This window comes from Lynx rufus, unplaced genomic scaffold (genome assembly GCF_022079265.1).
Source record: "Lynx rufus isolate CCGP_SWC_20201006 ecotype Redwood Valley unplaced genomic scaffold, mLynRuf1.p SCAF_14, whole genome shotgun sequence".
In the NCBI taxonomy this organism is placed as follows: domain Eukaryota; kingdom Metazoa; phylum Chordata; class Mammalia; order Carnivora; family Felidae; genus Lynx; species Lynx rufus.
In genome coordinates, this window is record NW_025814828.1 from 12,168,606 (window position 1) to 12,189,851 (window position 21,246).

At 40.4% G+C, this 21,246-nt stretch overlaps 1 protein-coding gene across 3 annotated transcripts in view; it reads right to left on the reverse strand.

Moving 5' to 3' along the window:
* The window catches only part of AP1S2 (adaptor related protein complex 1 subunit sigma 2), a 28,201-nt gene extending 13,365 nt beyond the window's left edge, over positions 1–14,836 (reverse strand). For 2 of the 3 annotated variants that reach the window (XR_006961431.1, XM_047075940.1), the window contains exons 1-4: positions 14,684–14,836; positions 12,342–12,520; positions 5,092–5,200; positions 4,340–4,477 (exon numbers count right to left, since the gene is read on the reverse strand). Coding sequence is in view for 2 of the 3 variants with exons in the window: in XM_047075940.1 (XP_046931896.1) it covers positions 4,340–4,477; positions 5,092–5,200; positions 12,342–12,520 (426 nt within the window). In the remaining variant the exon portion in view is untranslated. The remainder of the gene's footprint in view (positions 1–4,339; positions 4,478–5,091; positions 5,201–12,341; positions 12,521–14,683) is intronic. The other variant, XM_047075941.1, reaches the window with a different exon arrangement.
* Between the last annotated feature and the right edge of the window lie 6,410 nt (positions 14,837–21,246).

Consider the following 21,246-nt stretch of genomic DNA (forward strand, 5'->3'; position numbering starts at 1 on the left):
CAGGCAAGGACTTGAAATCATCTCACGTGCAACAGTCTTTGCATAACACCCCACTTTATCCATGCCACAAAGATGGTAAATTTAGTAGTTACCAAGAAATAAGTTGGGGGTCAAAGGGACTAAAGCCTTAGACTGCTCTTTATCATAAGATATCCTCAGACAAACCTCCCCATTCTTCATTCTGGCTCTATAAAATTAAGGAGCAGAGAAAAACTGTTAAGTGCCTGACTTTACAAAGAAAATGCACTCTACATTTCCTTGGTCATTACGTGTATGTTTATAAATCAACTGTACCACTCCCCCAGGTCCTCCCCCACAAAAAGCTAGCTTAAAATAGGCACTTAATTGGTGGTGTGGGTGGGGAGGTGGAATGTTCCAAGTATTGCAAAGAATGTCAGTTTAGTAATCTCAGCATGTTGCACTTTAGTAATTTAAGAATCAAGTACCAGTGGCATGTTAAGAAAATGTGTTAAATTCCAACAGACATTAAAAATTGGATAATAGACCAATTTTTCTGGGCTTTACCCCCAAATCTATGTATTCACAGAACCAAATACCAAAAGGAATACACATACAGTTCAGTCTAGAAATGTCAAAACTGAACCACTATTTACCAAGTAATTAAGTAAAATAAAAAAGATCTTTATTATTTGATCACAGTGTCTGATATCGTAGCAATTATTCAAATACCCATTGATGTTATGTTCTCATTACTGATTATAATATGCTAATAGAACAGCTACCGTATCCACTGACTGTCTGTCCTGTTGGTCTATAAAACGAAGGACTACCTGAACAAACTATGTGACATATATACAAATCAGGTAAAAGAGAAATTTTTCTGAAGAAAAACATTCTTAAGGATAGAAATGTATATTTCACAGATTTTAAAAGGTCTAAAATCAAAATTATTTTGCGATTTCCCATGTAACATCAAGCCAACAAATAATTTGCATTATAAATTTAAAGGCATCTTTGGTGTCTAGAAATAGTCAATTCAAGTAAAAGACCTGACACCAAATAGAAAAGTCACAATACATGGAAAAGTAATTAATTAGGCCCTCCACAAATTTAAACTTGCATTTAGATGAGTGTCTTTACAGCCATATTTACAATGTTGGAAGCAAAATCATTTCATGACATAGGCTAAATGAATACTATATCCCAAATTTTAAGACCAAAAGAGCTACTATAAATCCAGGAGTTTAGATAAATGCGAGAAGAAACGATTTAAACAATTATTATTTATGCATCCAACTGAAAAATACCAACTACTGATAATGTGGACAATGAAAATCTTCAGTATAAAAGGTAAAAAATGGTATCTTAGAAAATCTATTCTGTTCCATACAGAAAAACCTCCAGAATGATTAATCTCTTTATTCCTGAAAAACACAGAAGTTGGTACCTAAAACAGAAGGTTTAAAATACACATACCAAGACAATACAGAAAGGGGGGCGTGGGGAGGGTGACGGGGGAAGGGAGAGAGATGGACAGAGCTCAGTGGTTAAGATTTCACACAGCTCTGAAGTCTAGCAGATCTGGGTTTGGAATGCTAGGACCAGTTGCTGGAACCTCACTGAGCCTCTCCTTCATCATCTGTTAAAAAGGTACTCATGATCTTTCTCAGGGCATGTTGACGATTAGCACAGGATGCTTCACAAATACATACTCAGTAAGCATTAGCTCTCATCATAGTTCTTTTTTTTTTTTTTTATTTCATAGTTCTTTTTTGTTGTCATAGTGTCCAGACCTGATCTCATGACTGACTATATGTAATATGCTAAGAGAAAACCTACTTTATCACCTGATGGTCTGCCCTGTTTGCCTGTTAAAGGACTACCTAAACAAACCAAAACATGTTTATATAAATTGGGTAAAAGGGAAATTTTTAGCAAATTTAGAAATTTTAGAAACTTAGCAGTCTGTGAAATGCTTTTTCTCATCTTATTCCACTATTTTATGAACATAATATTCAAATACTCTCCTAGAGATGTAAACATGTATCATGTATCAACATATAAATGAATCTATTTTAGGAAACAATCATCTTGTCATCCCTGGATTTGTGACAGTATGTTGGCAAATAAGCTAAATGAGTAACAGGTTAACCTGAACAGAATCATCTGAAGCCTTACTGCCACAAAGAGACTTTAGCTTGGCTTCATAAAAGCCTTAATCTGCAATGTATTATAACTCACTCTAAATTCAGAACAGACGAGCCACATTCTGCCTCCTCAAGAACTGAATGGCTACATTGAGAAAAATGGTTTATTCAGACACCAAATAGAAACTGTCTTAATGTACTATCACTTTGGTTTATGTACAAAATGACGTTAAGGTCACAGATACGAAACTGGGCAAAAGTTCTCTTCTAAAGGTAAGAAACTGTAATCAATAGCAGTCAAAAAAATTTTTTTTAAACTAGGGTGAGACAGGGTAAGGAAAATCTTACATGGAACCATAGACATCCCATGCTTCTCTCTACTCCTTTCTACTAAAGATAAAAAAAATACTGCTTCAAAAAGGGAGGTATTATTTACTATTAAAATACTTTAATAGGGGAGATACACACACACACACACTTACAAATAAATACGGACTTGTACTAACGTTTTTATCCCCGATACATCAAATACTCAACACATGCTATAAAGTAAACTTAGTACATTTGCCGTATTTACAAAGTCAATAGCAAGTTCCCAGTAGTTTAAACAACAGTCCAGACACAGGAGAGATCAGTACCCTAAACACTACTCTCCAGAAAAAAATATATTAAAAGGTGAACTTCAAGAACTTTAAAATGTTTTAAGGCAGATGGAATTAATCAAGAAATGATGAAGAACCTGGAGGAAATACCAGGATCTGACATAATATAGCTCCATAATAACAAAATATAAAAGTGAACAAGGGAAGAGACAAATATGAAAAATTCATAGTTCCTGATTCTGCTTTTAACCGAATTTTTAGAAAAGTCTGATTAGTAAACAGCAAAATAAGGAGGTGCTAACTTTAAAACCACATATGAGCTTGCGGTCAGAATATCAGAAGTTAAAAAAATCTCCCCAGTGACATGTCTGCAATCAATGAATAAAGCACCGCGGCGAGCTGTACGCACTCAGGAAAGGCGCCGTGCCCCTTTCACTACTGACAGCGGATGGCATCAGGGCTGCCAACCAGAGATTCCACTGCAGGCATCTTAACCACTGTTTTGGTACCTCGAGATCATTACACGCACAATGTGTTGTCTCACGTTTAACAGGTGTATGTTCTGGATGATATCGTCCCAACTTTGAGCAATCCTCACAACTGACCCAGTCAGTGACTGATGCAGAGCCATTATTGAGGCCCTTCCTCCCACAGGGGCCCACTAGAAATTATAATGGACAAAAAGAGATTTACTCTTCTTAGTTCACATTTCTGTTATAGCAGAAATGCTAAAAAACTGGATTTAAAGCCTCCTTTCATAGTAAAAAAGGCAATTATCTTAATGAAAACATACATTTTTTATATTCACTACTCCTTTCTATTTGATTAAAACCACAATTACTGCTAAAGCATAATTCAACTTGGTATCTGAATTAAGGTATCCTTAAGTTTTTTGAAAAAGGTGGCCCTATCTGTGAAACTTTAAACTTCGGAAATTGAAGGTCCAGAAACAACAAATACACAGTTAACCCAGGACAACTATGGGAACTGGAAAGGGAAGATGGTTTATAAATGGCTCTCGTGATAGATATCAAGGCAAAATAAGAACACAGTCATTTGACAGAACACGGTTTGTTATTTAAAAAGAGCCAAGAGAAGGCCAACTACCTTTTAGTTAGTCTTGCTAACATAAAACTACAGACGTCTACAAAAAGTGTAATTATAACACTGTCATTTGCTTGGCTACATTTGCACTTAATGGACATGAGGTGAAAATATGAACCAATCTGGGATGAAAACGCCACAGTCTCACAGTCAACTGATGGAGAACAGGGGTTACCGTAAGTAAGTAATTCACAACAACGGATGGAGAGTTCTCAAATTCCTGTTATCTTGATGAATCTTTTCCCTTCTTAGTCTGTCCTCTAAAGGTTCAGACTCTCGTGTTTTAGGGTCCAAAAATGGGCCATCATTATGACAGACCATCTCCAAAGTAAACAATCCATCCACAGATAACTGAGTTGATGAGATGGACACATATTCCCATCAAGAAACTGTACATGGACACTACATGCCAAGCATGCTTCAGAGTAATTTCTGAGAGTCTACGAATGAGGGAGCACAACTGAGACTTCCCTGGCAAGAGCAAAACATGCTACTGCCCAGCGAAGAGAACTCTGATTAGCTTACCTCCTGCAGTAGATCAGCCTGCTCAATTGCTTTAAGGACATTTTTCTTGGATGTTTCCTGAACTTCCCCTCCCAAAAGAAACTCATCCAAAATAAAATAAGCCTTCTCAAAATTAAAGATGATATCAAGTTCACACACCTGAAAAGCAAGGAAAACAATGGTAAAACTGAAAAAAGCAAAAGGTACTTACCCACTATCAGGTAGTGAATAAAATCTGATCAGAGCAAATCCATCTTAATTCTTTCTAAAAATGGCAATCTTGCTAACTAAGCATCATCAATTTAGTCAGCACATTTCTCAAATCTCAAGTACTTGGAAACACAACGCCTACAAGCTAAGTAAGAAAGACCTGATTCTGGAAGCTCCCAACACGGGCAACTTAATAATTTTCTACTCACAAAAACTGATCTTTTTAAATACGTATTTCCCGGATAATGTGATCGTAACTGCTTACCAAATCTAAATTCTATATTAAGCACTTCCAGAATGTTAATCTCTGCAGTTGAACTCCTTTTTGTTTCACTATTTTAAACCTTATTCTCACGACCGTCATTAAATGAGGCAGCGAGGTCAAGCACTGCGGCAGTTAAGTGGCTGTGCACGCTGGCAAGAGTCAGAGTCAGCCCTTCCCTCTCCTGCAGTTACTTTCAAAGAGTCAGAATCCCCAAGACAATCAAATAATAAACTTGTTACAGAAAAGATTAAAAAAAGATACTATGGCATTCAATTTTCTAAAACAAAATACTACTCACACTGCCAAAATACTTGTCAAGTAATTCCACATAACGATGAATTATTTCCAGGGTAATTAGCTCATTGTCCTGATCCTCGATAGCACAGCAAAAATACAGACTAGCATATCTGTAACAAAAGCAAATGTGGAAAAAATTTTACTCTATAATCATGTTTTCTAAATATATTTTCATATCCTATTGTGAAAGACCCCATACTTAAACAATTCATTTTCCCTTTTACAACAGTGTAGATTATTTTCCTCCCGGAGTGCAAAAGTAATGAATGCATATAGAGAAAGTTTGAAAGGTACAGGCAAGAAAAAAAAAAATCACTCAAATCACACCATCTAGAAAGAGAAACTTATTCTGCTCTTCTTCCTTTCAGGCTCCTTTCTAAGAATATTCATAGAAATACATATAATATTCTAAAACATAGCTGGACCCAGTTACAAAACACATTGAATGAAATACAACGGCCCTCAATTGTATGAAATACGATCTTGTGTTTACTTAACTAAAACAAAATGCACTGTGATTAATGCAAACTACAAGTAAACAGGGAAGAAGATAAACTTTCCGACTAAAGGACTTATTGAAGATATTGTCAATGTGAAGCCAATGTCCCAAAATGTTTTACTGGAGCGTTAATATGCACAAAGAGAACACAAATCATGTATGTACAGCTTAAGGAGTTTTCAAAGTGAACCCACCTGTGTATCAGCACCCTGATCAAGAAACAGATTATCGAACTCCTGAATCCCCTCCCCTAGCCTCTCCAGTTCACCACCTGCCACCCCAAAGGGTAACTACTATCTTGACTTCTAATAGCATAAAATTGTTTTTTAAAAGGAGGTTTCTAGATCTGTGGAATAAACTCCAAGAAAAGAACAGCTGTTTTTACAGAAGTCAGAGAAAGAGAACAGGGGAAAACTGAAACCTGTCCTCAAATTTTCCAAGTTCTACCTGTTAAATGAAAGTTTTGGTTATTTACCCTTCATGAAGAATAAGATTGGAAAAGTAAATATTCTCTTCCAAATTAGGATTGTAGCACATGGGACTAGACTATACTTGACTCAAGGAAGCCAAAACTTAAGACAACCTTGAGGCATAGCAAACAATGACCAAGTCCTTTGAGGAGGACTAAAAGAACATTTCCAAATGCTTTAAGTGTATTAAAGGCTTTTGAAACAAAAAACAAAACACCTATGACATTCTTAACAAGTCTCAGTTTAGATTGTAATTTTCACTGAGGAGCATTTAAGGGATTTTTGGGAAACACGATGAGCAACTACTGCTCATAGCATTGATGGAAAATAATATATGCAAATACATAATCTGTTTTGGAACCCAATGAATTTCTGCTCTTCAGTATGAGAGTAACTAGTATTTACAGAATCCTCTATTAATTTTAATATTATCAACTGATTAAGTAAAGATCAATTATTTGATCTTTCCAACAGCAAGCACCATCATCCTTGACTGGGGGGTGGGGGGTAGAGGACAAAAAAACTGAGGCCCCAAGAGTACAGGGTCTGCCAAGTAGTTGCTCTGGGACAAGAAATCTGATCTTCGGACATCAACTCCAGGCCTTCTCCCACTCCACCTTAGGGACTCCCTTGTCATCCACAGCTTGACTTTTCTGCCGTGTCCATTCTACCAGACTCACACATTCAGTAAGTTATTTAAAATGGTAGGAGAGTCTGTTGCAGTCTTAGAGAGGGGGCTTTCCAATGTGTTCATTTATTAGCATGAAGGACATAACAGGGCACCACCTCCAACTTTAACAAAATGTTTCCTCTCTTTCCTACCCTATGGTTTTATCTGTTTAACAGGCAATGGGATGTTCCAATTCTCCACCCTCCCTAACCCATGCTCACCAAATAGTTTTGAATTTGGGGAAATTGATACAAATGATACAAGTCCCTGAATTAAGAAAACTAAAAATTAAAGGAACTGGCATTAAAATGGTAGATAAAAAAAACCAGCCATGAACAGCACACATGAACAGGGTGCTATTTCAATAATCCCATTAGAAAGAATTTACTAAGTCAGTTACTAATAGTAAAATTCCTTTTAGTCTTAATGTCAGCATTTCGACAATGCTACTGTTAAGTAATCGAATGCTTGCCCCATGGTCCTTGCTCCTCATCCACAGTACTGCCAGTGCTGCCTTATTACAAATAAACAGCACTGAAATACTAGTCATCGGTCTTCAACTGTAGAATCACTTGGAAATATTAACTTAACTATCACAAGGACTGGGGGCTCCTGGGTGGCTCAGTCAGTTAAGTGTCCAACTCTTGGTTTTGGCTCAGGTCATGATCTCACAGTTCTTGAGTTCTAGCCCTGCATCAGGCTCTGTGCTACAGCTTGGGATATTCTCTCTTTTGCTCTCTCTCTCAAAATAAATAAACTTAAAATTAAAGAACTGTTTTAAATACCACCAGGACTGATGTGTCTAAGCATCAGCTGATAGTATTTTAAAAATCCTGCAATTCTACCTAAATGTAGAATGGACAAAGAGCCATCAAAGTAAACAAATTCTTTGCTGTAAGTGAACAGCTAGTTATCAGAATTCTAAGACACCACTTTACAGAAAGCTTACTGAAGAAACAGAATAGTGACAGGTAAGATTCACTGAGTCCTCACTCTGAATGAGACACTAAATATTAGCTGAGGCTTTTGCATATTTTACTATTTGAATCCTCACAACTCTTCTAGAAAGATACCATTATTACTTGCATTTACAGGAGACCCAGGCTTAATCGAGTAACCTCCCTAGGAACAGCAATTTGACTCCAAAGGCGAAGTTTTATGTTAAAAACAATAACCAGGAACTGTATTAGAGTAATCCTGCATCTGGCAAAAATTAAAACTGAATAGGCAGTATTTTAAGAGGTTTGAAGAGGCAGTGAAGTAAATGGTGTTACACTGATTTAGTAAAAGATTACCAAGAGAACCCTATTTTTGAGCCAAATGCTTTTTAAAAAATTCAATTATGAGCTCATTTTGTTTTCTTAGTACATATTTGTAAGTCTAAATCTGAAGTAAAATTAATAATAGACTAGTAAGAAGAAAGGCATGTTTGGTTATTTTTAGCACAGTGGATTAAGGCTTACTCTAATTACTGGCACTCAGAGAACATCTGAAAGTGCCTATTCTTATACTCAAAACACATGACTTCTCTGCAGTCAGCTAAGTGTCAGCTGACTATGGGTGAATGTAACGAAACTGTTCTCAATCCCACCGGTATGTCATTAAAAATTATTTTGTTAGTAAAGAAAATAAGGTATTCTGGCAAATTCTCAAACTAGTAATTTGGACCTATGTATTTTTAAACTCATTGTAAAACTTTAATCTAGTGCCTCTTCCATAGCATGCTGCATAAAATACACTCTTCAGCCTTTAAGGGATCTTCAAGAGCATTTATTTCAGACATGAGGAAAAAAGGAAAAATGACTTGTTTAAAGTTACAAAACTAGCTAAGGGTGCGAACCAAGCAGAACTCAAGTCCCTTGATTTTCAGTCTGTATTTTCAGCTATATTATCCCTATCAACCCCCACCCCCACCTGCTCCCCAAGAGGGGGAACTGTTTAAGTGAAATACTCAGCAAGAAGAATGTGGCTGAGACAAAGGGGGGAAGGAAGACCTAAAGACCACTTACTGACAGGAACAGCCAGAGTCCTGGTTCACAATCTCTCAGAAGTGATAGCTCTTTTGCTTAAAAAGGTCTTCTCGGGGCGCCTGGGTGGCGCAGTCGGTTAAGCGTCCGACTTCAGCCAGGTCACAATCTCGCGGTCTGTGAGTTCGAGCCCCGCGTCAGGCTCTGGGCTGATGGCTCAGAGCCTGGAGCCTGTTTCCGATTCTGTGTCTCCCTCTCTCTCTGCCCCTCCCCCGTTCATGCTCTGTCTCTCTCTGTCCCAAAAATAAATAAACGTTGAAAAAAAATTTAAAAAAAAAAAAAAAGGTCTTCTCTTCCAGCTGGACTAAGGGGGAAAAAATCACCTGTTTCTATGAATATGTCCTTACAAAGAATATGTCCTTAAATATAAAACATGAGGTTTTCAGTATGAAATGGGGCAGATGTATCGAAAAATTGACTGAAGATTCTAACTTCTGTAGGTGAATTTTCTTTCAATAAAGCTGTTTTTTAAGTGCACCTTTTGTTTATAGCCGCTTGATACAAGTATCAGAGTCAGGTTAGATTACCCTTTATAGCCCTTCATAAGAAAAAGTGGCGGCCCGACGTGGGTGGGCTGAATCCTGTGTGCGGGAATACCAACGAGTGCTTTCTTTCCCTCTGTTTAACAGGCCATTGCCTTCTGCTGCAGGAATCTCGATTCCTGGGATTGATTCCCTTGCTGGTATTTTCCTCCTCCACACGGGGGACTCCTTTCCCTATCTAGAAATAAGCTTAAGTCACTCGCACCTTTTTAAAAACCCTGTTTCGGACTCCTGCATCTATGGGTGGTTACCACCTCTTCGTATCTTCGGAGCAAAGCTCCCCAAATAGTCTACACTTGGTGTTTAAAAGTCTCCACCTCTTCTTCACACTTTGCTCCATTTCTTCGAGACTCCTGTTCCTACTATTTCACTGAAAATGTTCCCACAGATGGCATTTTATGAACTCTCATTGTAAAACCTAAAAGATTCTTTTCTTCATTTAAACTGTTTTTGCAATTTTGGCAATGGTGACTTAATTTGCAAAACTCTCTCCCTTTCCCTGACGTTACTGACCCTATACAATACACCCTTTGCTTGCCCTTTGAATGCTGGTGATCTAACACTTTATGCCTCATTTCCCCCGACTTCCACACCCACCCTGAGAAAACTAGGCATCTTCAAACGGAAGTCATACAGCCATCGCAAAGTCAACATGTCTGCTACCTCCTATTTACCCGTCAGCTGAACCAGAAATGTGGAATCACTGCCCTCCCCCCTTTTAGCAGCCACCAAGTCTTCTAAAACTTACCTCATAGTAACAGCTCTCTCCACCTGCTGTGCACACAGCAGCAGTCTTCCTTCAGGGCCTCATTATAATGCGGTCTCCTTAAGAGACCCCTCAGGTGCCAGTCCCGGTGCTCCCCTTACCCATTCTCCTATTACAAGGATCTTTTAAGAAATACATACATGCTCTTTTCTCATCCCCATTTAAAACCTTTGCCTCCAGGCTTAATATTTCAGTTCTAGTCTCCATGTCAGTCACTAACTAGAACGTGACCTTGAACAAGTAAGGTCTCCCAAATTCTTCTTTTCTAAAATTGAAGTTTAATCAACAGTAGCCATTTTAGGGGCACCTGGGTGGCTCAGTTGGTTAAACATCCTACTTCGGCTCAGGTCATGATCTTATGGTTCGTGGATTTGAGTCCCACATTGGGCTCTGTGCTGACAGCTCAGAGCCTGGAGCCTGCTTTGGATTCTGTATTCCCCCCCTCTCTCTGCCCCTCCCCCGCTCACACTGTGTGTGTGTGTGTGTGTGTGTGTGTGTGTGTGTGTGTGTGTGAAAAATAAACATTAAAAACAAAGTAGCGTTTTATTTAAAACAAACAAACAAACAAAAACCACTTTTCCTATGCAGAGGGTACAGGCCAAGTGAGCAGGGGTATAAGATCCCAGTCCTGATTTCATGAGAGCACCTCCACTTCCACTTGTTTCATTTAGGGTTCTAACCTTGGGGGCAACACGCTTTTTAAAACAATCACTTGACTAGATTATTCTAAGACCTCTCTCAGCTCTAAAATGCTATGATTTTTCTCAACAAGTACTAAAACAAACACTGGATACAAAATCGCCCAAAGATGACTAAATTTATTCTACTGGAAAGAGGAGTTTATGGTATTTAAAATATTCTCGATGTCCTATAATCTCCATTACTTCCTCTGCCATCTCCCCCACCAAAAAAAAAACGCATCCATACCTAGAGTAGAATAAAGGAAATGGAGATAAAACCCAGACTTCTCTTCAACTCTCCTTGCAGCCCATACCTGTTAGTTCTCTGCACTTCCCTACAGAAGACAATTTCTGACATGCAGAAACACTCATCTTAAATACAGTAAATTATTTGTAAGGGAAGGGAAATGGAGAGCAAAGTAATTATATTTCTTTTAACCTGATTAGCCCAATCTTGAGAAATGTATTTTAAGGTATTGAAAGACTTTCAGATATTAATAAAGACGTACTTTTTTTATGGTTTTTTTAAATTTTATTTTTGAAGGACAGAGACAGAGCATGAGCAGGGGAGGAGCAGAGAGAGAGGGAGACACAGAATCCGAAACAGGCTCCAGGCTCTGAGCTGTCAGCACAGAGCCCGATGTGGGGCTCGAACTCACGAACTGTGAGATCATGACCTGAGCCGAAGTCGGATGCTTAACCGACTGAGCCACCCAGGCGCCCCAAGACGTACATTTTTTTTAAAAGCTTAGCGTTCAGGGGCCCTCGGGTGGCTCAGTCGATTAAGCATCCGACTTCGGCTCAGGTCATGATCTCGAGGTTTGTGAGTTTGAGCCTTGCATCGGGCTCTCTGCTGTCACCGCAGATCCTGTTTTGGATCCTCTGTCCCCCGCCTCTCTCTGGGCCTCCCCTGCTCACGCTCGCTCGCTCTCTCTCTAAAAAATAAATAAACTTTAAAAAAATAAAAAATAAAAGCTTAGCGTTCAAGCAAATGTGTGCGACATTTTGCAACACCAAAAATTTAAAAATCTATTCTTCCCCAAATTATCAGATCTAATTACACCTCCACCACAAGTATACTTCAAATCAGTTAACACTAGTAAAGAGATATTGTATATACATAGTACTGTATGACTGAAATGGTCTATCCATCCAAAGTGTTGTGTTCATAAGATTGTAAAAGTCCGAAAAAAGGCATGTCAAGTATCAGTCATTACTGTATAGATTTTCAAGAAGGGGTGGAGGGAAAAGGCTTGTTTAAATTCAGAGAATTACTCACACCATTTAAAATACGGCCCCATTTTCACCTGCAAAGACATAAATTCATTGCATTTTCCTAAAAAGATTAAATAGTAATCATTTATGCCTTTATTTACATAATTAGTTTTCAATCGACTTTCCTGATTTTATCTTTTTGCCTGGGTAATCAAGCAAAATAGCAGTTATTTTAAAAATACAAAGCTTTGACTTAAACCTTTTTCATCTAAATTATTCATTATTTATAAATGTCATTTCTTAAAAGTCTGCCATTACCACATTATAAGTGACCAAATATTTGATTCTACTATTTCATCTTTCTGAGAAATAAAAATTATACCTTTTGTAAACAATCTTCAGATCTCGCCACTCAAGAAAGCTGCACATTTTCGGTTTCCGTGCTAAAACGGTTTGAACAAGTTCTCTTGTGATCTTTTTCTTTTCTTTGTCTGACAGTGGGACATACCATTTCTGCAGTCGAAGCTTTCCCTGACGACTAAAAAGCAACATAAACTGCATCTGTTAAGATAAATAGAACCAAGATTACATGCAACACTTTGATTCAGTAGAGATTAAGAGGACATGTTTCACAGAGAAGCTTTGGGGGCAGGGCCTTTGACTGACAAATGATTAGCAACCATCAGTATTTCTACGCCGGTTAAAATAGCAAGAAATTCTTGTAGAAAGATCTTCTGACCAGATGTAAATCTTCCCACCCCATCCCTTTCCACCTAAGTTTAGAGAATAGTGTGTGTGTGGGGGGGGGGGGGGGACAGGTAAAAAGCCAGAGTGAAAATTTTGAGGAAGAAGAAAGATAATTCTTGCAATTTCAGAAACTACTGTCTGCCAGGGCTATACATTTCACATTCTCTGTATGCTTCAAAAGAGAACTGTTGACACCAACTGGTTCAGACACATTTGAAAGAAACAGCAGATCTACTACTGTTTTTCACCGTGAGGCTGTTCCAGTTCCAGGCTGAATTACTTGTGGACAGACTGCTATCACTTAGGATGCCCTCTTCAGTTTATGCTTACATATCTTAAGCAAAACAAAAGATCTCAAATATTAACCCAGAGAAAACCCCACAAAGGCACATTTTTCCTAATAAAAGCCTGATTTTTAAGTATCTCTTCTCATCTTCACTTTTTAAAAATTCCAGCATAAATATGCACACAATAAAGTGGGCTAATGTAATAATATGACAGAGAATATAAACCTCTAAAAGCCAAAATAAGAGGTACACACATGCAGAGACATTACACGAAATACTTCATTTGAAACAATTAAAAAAGGCATCTACAGATGGAGTGGATGCTGAATTCTGGTGTATTTTACTTAAACTATTTTGTATATGTGTATTTGGAATCTCAAATCTGTTGATTTGTTTAGATGTTTAATTTTCAAGGAAAGCTTCTTGTAATTCAACTGGTCTTTTCAACTGCAAACACGTAGGCATGGTTTCTACAAAAGTAATTTAAAGGTAGAATTCAGACAGGGTTTTTTTTCCCCCCTTGTGAACTATTTTAAGTTCCTTTAACAGCGTTACTACAAGATTCCAGCCTGATTCTTAATATGCACCACACCATCTTAAATTTGAATATGGGGTGGGGAAATTTACACAACCAATTTAGAATAAACCGGGCTCTAAATTTCCCTAAGAAATTAGTGACGCTTTTCGTACTAATCCAAACGGGCATCAACAAGAAAGATATTTAGCAATTTATGAGGTGGCAATTTAACTTTAATACTCTATATTTAAGTTAAATAAAATCGGCTTATTACACCTCACTTCAAACCTTCCCTGGCACAAAATAAACGAACGACGTTCTTGTTATCAAAGTGCCCCCCATACGTGTCCTGTTAAGATAGCGGCATTCGAAGGGGAACAGCAAGTAAAGCATCAACTGGACAACGGGTTTAACGCAGACCCGTTACCAGAACTTTGAGAATAACAGACCCCTATTCCCGGACCCTGATGACCTGGAAGGGTGGGGGTTTGCTTTGGAAAAAGAGTACGAGCTCAAGGATGTCTGTATCCCCTCCCTACCACTTCATAGGGCGAATAAATAATTCACTCTTTAAAATAATTATGTGCTAACATGGGACGATACCCGGTTACGAAGCACAAGTATTCCTTCCCTCGAGTTAAAAACTAATGCTTTGATTTTGCCGCAAATCACAGGCCACCCCAGTTCCTCGAGATTGGTATTAAAAACAATAGGCTCGGCCGCGGAGCGGGCTCAGGGCCAGCGTTCCTCCGTCCGGCCGTCTCCGACGCCTCCCCGCCGCCCCACGGGGCCGCACTCCATCACTGACCGAGCCCGAGCGAGGTGACGGGCTAGGAGCGGGGCAGACAATGGCATTCGCCGCCGCGCAGGGGGCGCCAAGGGTCCTCGGCCGCCCCGGGCCGCGAGCCCCTCCCGAAAATGCCCCGCAAAACTTGAGGTGATTCCCGAACCACAGGTGCCGCGGGGGCTCCGCATCCTCGGGGCGCGGCGAGGAGTTGGAGAGGGGCGCGGACGCGGAGAGAAGTGAGTTGCCGGCCGCGGCGCCCCACTGGGGGGCCAGCGGCCAGACACGGGGTGGGGTCGTCGGGGCGCGCGCGGGGCGGCGGAGGGCGCGCCCAATCCTCCCTCTCGCCTCCCCGTCCCCGACGCCCCCGCTCGCTCCCCGGGACTTACGGCGGCCGCGGGCCGCGGGCACGGCGTGGCTCGGCCGGCGGCGGCTGCGACGGGGGCGGCGGCGGCGGCGGCTGAGGGGAAGCCCCTGTCGCCGAGCTGAGGAAGAGAAGCCGTGTTGCCGCGGGGAGGAGACCCAGTTGGCAGAGGGAAGGCTTAGGCGGCGAGGGGAGGGCGAGCCGACAGACCCCGCCCTGTGGGCCGGACGAGGGAGGAGCCGGGGTTGCGGCGGAGGGGCGGGCTGGGCGACGCGCGGGAAGCAGCTCGACCGTTGCCAACGGCACCGGAGGCAGCGCAGGTGACCGCACTCCAAGAAGGCCGATTGGCCGCGTCTCTACCGAGAGGCGTGGTCCCGGCCGGAAGTTAGGCCACGTGACCCGGAAGCGGCTTTTGCCAAGGCCTGTGCGCCTGCGCGCTCCTGCGCGTACCTTCGGAACTCGGGCGGGCGGCTACCTCACCTATCTAGTGGTGGGAGCGCAGGGTTCCGATGTGCCCTTTGTCGACCCCGCTGTGCGGGGCAGGGAAGGTCAGGATCGCCAAGAGCCAAGTTCGAGCTCCGATAACTCTCCGTGCCCAAAGAGGGCGGGGCGGGGAGGCTTCAGTGCCGGTGGTGATGGTGAGGAGAGTGAGGGAGTGCTGCACCTCTGGGGAAAACAAGTCAGCTCTGTCGAGGAGCTCGTGCACGCGTTCAGAGGGCCTTTTGCAATCATTCTGCCTCCAAACTGCCTGGAATCCGGCACGTCCTTCCCATTGCACTGCTACAGCCCTAGACACCTTTTGCCCCAAGCCGTGCGAGTGTCTTTTCCCTGGGCTTGTCTCGCCAGTCCTCAGTGCTGCGGACCTGATGAATTACTGTCCGTTCTCTGCCGAAAAGCCCCGACCGCATCTCGTCTTTGAGATCCCACTTCCTTCACACGGACTCGCGGCCCCCGCCCCCAAAGCCTCCTGTGTTCCAGTTAAGCCTTGCCGAAGACTTGCTCTGCCTGGCATGCACTTCCTCTCAAATGTTACATCTATGAAGCCTCACCCTCAAACCCTGTAAGAACGAATCCCTCTTTCACCCACACGTTCATTAGCCTCTGTTTAGCACATCTTGAGTTTTACTCATTTTGCATCCCCACGTATCCATTTACCTCTATTCAGCACGTTTTGAATTTTATTCATTTTGCGTCCCAACCTAGTTCACTGCCTGATAGATAACACATCTAATAAATGGGAGTTGACCGATGAGGACTATAAAATGATAGATTTGTTAAGAACCAAAGTGCTGAGTTTTGTGCCTGGCACATAATGGATGTCCATATTTTTTTGAATGAGAAGAATGGATGAATCATCTAGTCCGACTCATCTTTTACAGATGAGGAAAGGGGAGCCCCACGGGATTAAGTGACCTTGCTTGAACAGCCACGGGTTTCTCATGTTGAATGCTATTCATTACCCCAGTCACCTAGGTTCTTACAAAGGAAGCTAGAAAATTGCTTTTGTTGAGCTATGCCCTTTTTGCAGAGGTTCCCAAACACAGTCGCCAGAATTTTTTAATGGCCCAAAGTGAAAAAGAAATGCTACGTTTTCCACGAAGCTAAATTTAATCAATTTAAAGGAATCCTTTATTAGGGATTGTGTTCTTTTTTGTGTGGTAAAAGGTCTATAAAACTATGATAGTATATAGTAGGGATTTGAGGGCATTTTTAATGCCCTTATTTGACAAAATAAAAATGTATAATACCTTCCCTTTTGAGCACAACTATACTGCTAGGAAAATTTCCTACAAATATATATGATAATGTATGCTGGGATATTAAACAAGTGGTGGACAGAAGGCACAGAGCTGGCTTTCTGTGGTCTTTAGGCCCCCTGCCCAAATTTCTCTCTGCTTCCTGAGTAGTCATTCTCCAAAGTCACATGTTAATGCCCCATTTCTCCCTTACTACACAAAACAGATGCCATTAGTCAGTTCAAAGATAGATCTAATACTATGCAATGAAAACTTGTCCTCTAGATCCAAATGCTGTTTTTCTCTTTTTCTGTACAAACGAGGTTCCTAAGATAACCACCTTTAAGTTTAAAGTCATTGGTTATGTTCCTAATGTAGGTCTGTGGTTCTGAAAATGAAGACAGGAGACTTGCTGATGACATATTGGCAGTCTCTGGTGCTCCTAGCCAAGAAAAGGTGGGGGTGGGAGGGTAGTGGGGGAAAGGAATTATGGGAAAAATAATTAGCAGCTGAAAGCAGCTATTACATAATCTTGGCTGCTTATTAATTTAGGAGAAGGAATAGCTTATTAAATTCTAATAGCAACAGCACAACTGCAAACAACCTAGCAATTAACAATGCAGGGCCCATTATTTTGTTAATATGTCCTCTTTTTTTGGCAAGTGTATAAGAACAAAATTTATAGAAGCACATGGTCTTTTTCAGTAGATTATAGATGGTTTTTCCCCAGCCTTAGTATTAAGTGCTAATTGTGCATTCACTGTGGAAGACAAAAGAAGCACTGTTACTGTCTTTGTTAGTAATTAACTGCTTGACTTTGATTCCCACATGTTCCAAATTGCGGGCTTTCTTCTATACGGATTCTCACCTAGTATCTTCTTCATCTGTCATGTTAATAGGGTATCTTTTTTAATCCTCTGCTTTTGTTATCTGGGTGGTCCTGATTTCTTCGTTGTTAAGGATGAAACAAAAATTATTTTTTATGAAAAAGTAAAAATCAGGTTTTATACCTTTTTTTCTTGGTACAGGAGACATTTATTACAAACTCATTTCTCATGGAACAAGAGCATGCACTTTCATGGTGCGAGGCTGTCTGATGCTTCCCAGGTTTCAGTGGCCCAGGCAGATAAAGGAAAATTGAACAAGGTCAGAAGAGAGAAGAACAGATCTGTCCTTAAGTAGGAAAGATAACCGTGTTGCCAGTATACAGAAGGGGAACAAATGAAGTATTTCTGGTAAACTGCCTTTTATTTATTTTTTATTGAAATATAATTGACATACAGCATTATATTAGCTTCAGGGATACAATGTAATGATTTGATATTTATGTAGATTTGTGAAATGATCACCACAATCTAGTTAGCATCACTTGTTTCTTAAAAAAGAAAAAAAAGTGCCTAGCTTTCATTTATGTTTAATGCATGAGGTGAGGGTGAAGTAGGGATTTTGTTTTCTAACAAGAAAATTTTGAGATTTTTAATGTAATCTTTTAAAAGTTATCAAAAATAACTTTAGTTTCCTGTTAAATGTGTGATGGCTATGTGCTTTTATCTCTCCTTCTCAAAATGCCCTTAAATGAAAAAAAAAAAAAAAAAAAAGAATGTTTGAAGTATATACCCACATGGACAATAAGAGAGGGAACATTAGTGTGAGGATGTCAACAAGGATGTCTGGGTACACTGTTGGCTCATCGTGAAACATTGATGATTTAGGTAAAAATTGTAATATATTGAGAATGTGGAGGATCACAAGTGAGGGGATTTGAAATAATGGTAAACCCTCATGCACTAGCCGTAAGAAAATAGATAACATCTAACATAAACGAAAAAATAGGATTATTAGTATAGTCTCTTCAAAAATATATTTATTTATTGGGGTGCCTGGGTGGCTCAGTCGGTTAAGGGTCTGACTTCGGCTCTGGTCATGATCTCGCAGTTCGTGAGTTCAAGCCCCGCGTCGGGCTCTGTGCTGACAGCTCGGAGCCTGGAGCCTGCTTCTGATTCTGTCTCCCTCTTTCTCTGCCCCTCCCCTGCTCATGCTCACTCGCTCTCTCTCTCTCTGTCAAAAATAAACATTAAAAAAATTGTAAATATTTATTTATTTTGAGAGAGAAAGAGAGCTTGTGCAGGAGAGGGGCAGAAAGCGGGGGAGACAGAGAATGGCAAGCAGGCTCTGTGCTGCTAGTGCGAAGCCTAACCTGGGGCTCAAAGCCACGGACCGTGAGATCATGACCTGAGCTAAAATCAGGAGTTGAAATCAAGGTGCTTATTCTTGATTAGCACCAACTGAGGCACCCAGGGGCCCCAATTAGTGTATTCTTGAGACACCAGGAAGCAAATTGCAGAGGCAATGATGACTTTCTTTCCAGAGACAGAATCTTGAGGTAGGAGGTATTAAAGGTTATTATTACATTATATTTTAGTACAGGTTTTACTTAGATCACTTTTTACAATATTGTAATGAAATAGATAAAACCTCTTCTGTTAGTGCTAACACTATTTTATAGACTTGTACAACATTCCTTTAGCCAGTCTATGTTATTTAGAAATGATTAAATAAAAATGCCTTGTAATGCAATTCAGTGCTGAATCAGTGTAGAAGATCACAATAAGTATAAAAAAGATGCTTAGAGTTTGTGAATTTGCATCTCCAAAGATAAACTTGTTCCAAGGAGAAAACTGGCCTAAAATAATGAGGATTTGTGAACCAATCATTTCAAATAGATAGAGATGTCACTGCCAAAGTCCTCAACAATGAGCTAAAGAGAAATAATGGGACATCTACTTTTTCTTGAAGCCTGTTTCCAGAGCTTTGAATAAAATGCAAGAAAATGATTCTTCTTTTAGGCTAGAGCAGTGATTCTCAACCTGGGCAATTTTATCCCCCCTCCCCTAGAGGACACACGGCAGTGTCTGGAGATACTTTCGGTTGTCACATTGGTGCCCAGGTATGAGGCAGGTGGGGGATGGGGGTGCTGCTGCTGCAACGCACAGGCCAGTCCCCTACAGAGAATGATCCAGCCTGAAATGTCAACAGTGCTGAGACTGAGGCCCCAAGTTAGTCACAGAAAAGGTTAGCATGTAGTAACCGAGCTCTTTTGTGGACATTTCAAGAAACGGGACACGTACTATCTTTATACAAGGTTTTCTCTCTCTCTTAGAGAAGTTGGAGGCATTCTTAATATTTGATGATAGGTACAATTCTTAACTGCTGGAAAGACTGGCCACATACATAAGGCAGTCAGTAACTAGAATAAACTATTGAAATCGGATGTTTTTTCAAAGGGGCCCCGGAATATTAGTGGAGATTATTTAGAACCTGAATCTATGGGATGACTATTCATTCCATCCGTTCATTCATTTAACATAAGCGTTTATTACGTATCTACTGTATGCCAGCCACTCTGAAAGATAATGGAGTTGCAAAGATGAATAAGATGTTGACTGTGTCCTAAAGCTCCAAAACCATTTCTCCTGACACAGAATTTCCTGTCTTTTGGAGACAAATTCTGGGTAGTCAGAGGAGCAGTCACCAACCAAACATAAGAATACATTCTCTTTTGGGGAAGCCCCTAGAGATGCTTCATAGAAACTTCGATTTCCATGGGTTCCACCTTTGGAAACTATTTGTCCTAATGACCTACCAGGCTCTCTTTGTGATCTTTTCATTCTGTGAGTTTTCTACAGCACTCTTAATTGACAGCAACATAAGAAAGTCGGTATGTTTTCAACAAAATGATTTCAAATAATATTCTTTTGACCTCATCCTTGGAATGAACTGTTTCAGCCATAATCTAACTAAACTAGACTAGTTATTAAGCTAACTAAACTAGACTAGAGAATACTAGGTTATTCTCTATAGGACTTGTGAAAACATACAGATTTTTGGGTCCCATCCCCAGAGTTTCTGATTCACTGGGTCTGAGGTGAGGCCTGAGAATTGTATTTCTAACAAGTTTTCAGTTCCTGCTGATGCCAGCGATTCGGGGATCACACTTTGAGAACCACTGCTCTACACCAGAAATAAAACACAACAGCCAAAAAACCCCCAAAAAACCACCCTGTGATACCTAACTGGCAAGTTCTCAAGCCAGCAATTGTGATAATTTTCCCAGACTGAATATCTGAAGAAACTTGAGATCTGAATTAAAAAAAAAATTTTTTTTTAATGTTTATTTATTTTTGAGAGACAGAGAGAGACAGAGTGTGAGTGGAGGAGGGGCAGAGAGAGAGAGAAAAACACAGAATCTGAAGAGGCTCCAGGCTCTGAGCTGTCAGCACAAAGCCCGATGCGGGGCTCGAACTCACAAGCCGTGAGATCATGACCTGAGCCAAAGTTGGACGCTTAACCAACTGAGCCACCCAGGCGCCCCAAGATCTGAATATTTTTTATTGCTGACTTCATTAAGTTTGATAACATTAGGAGGGTAATATTCCCAGTTACATGAATCTGAAGCTAACTCTATATGCACGTACCAGAGTGGCATACGATCATTGTATGCCCTGTACAAACTAATGTACTATATTAGTCTAAGTTAGAAATTAGAGCACTTGGAGAAACTTGAATGTTGCACCATAAAAAATCAGATGCTTACTTAATGACTATCACTACTCTAAAAATATTTTCCAACTACTCTCACCAAGTAGGAAGCCCCTCTGAAATATTTTGTCAACAATTACAGGCATGAGGTAGGAAAGAGAGTTGAGAGGGAATGACTAGACAGAATCAATATCTCTGGATATGGCAGAAACCCACTATACTAATCAGAATATGCCCCTTCTCTTCCTTGCCACACAGCTAGACCCCATTCCTCAGCCACCCCTGCAGTTAGGTATCCATCCCATGGGGCTGA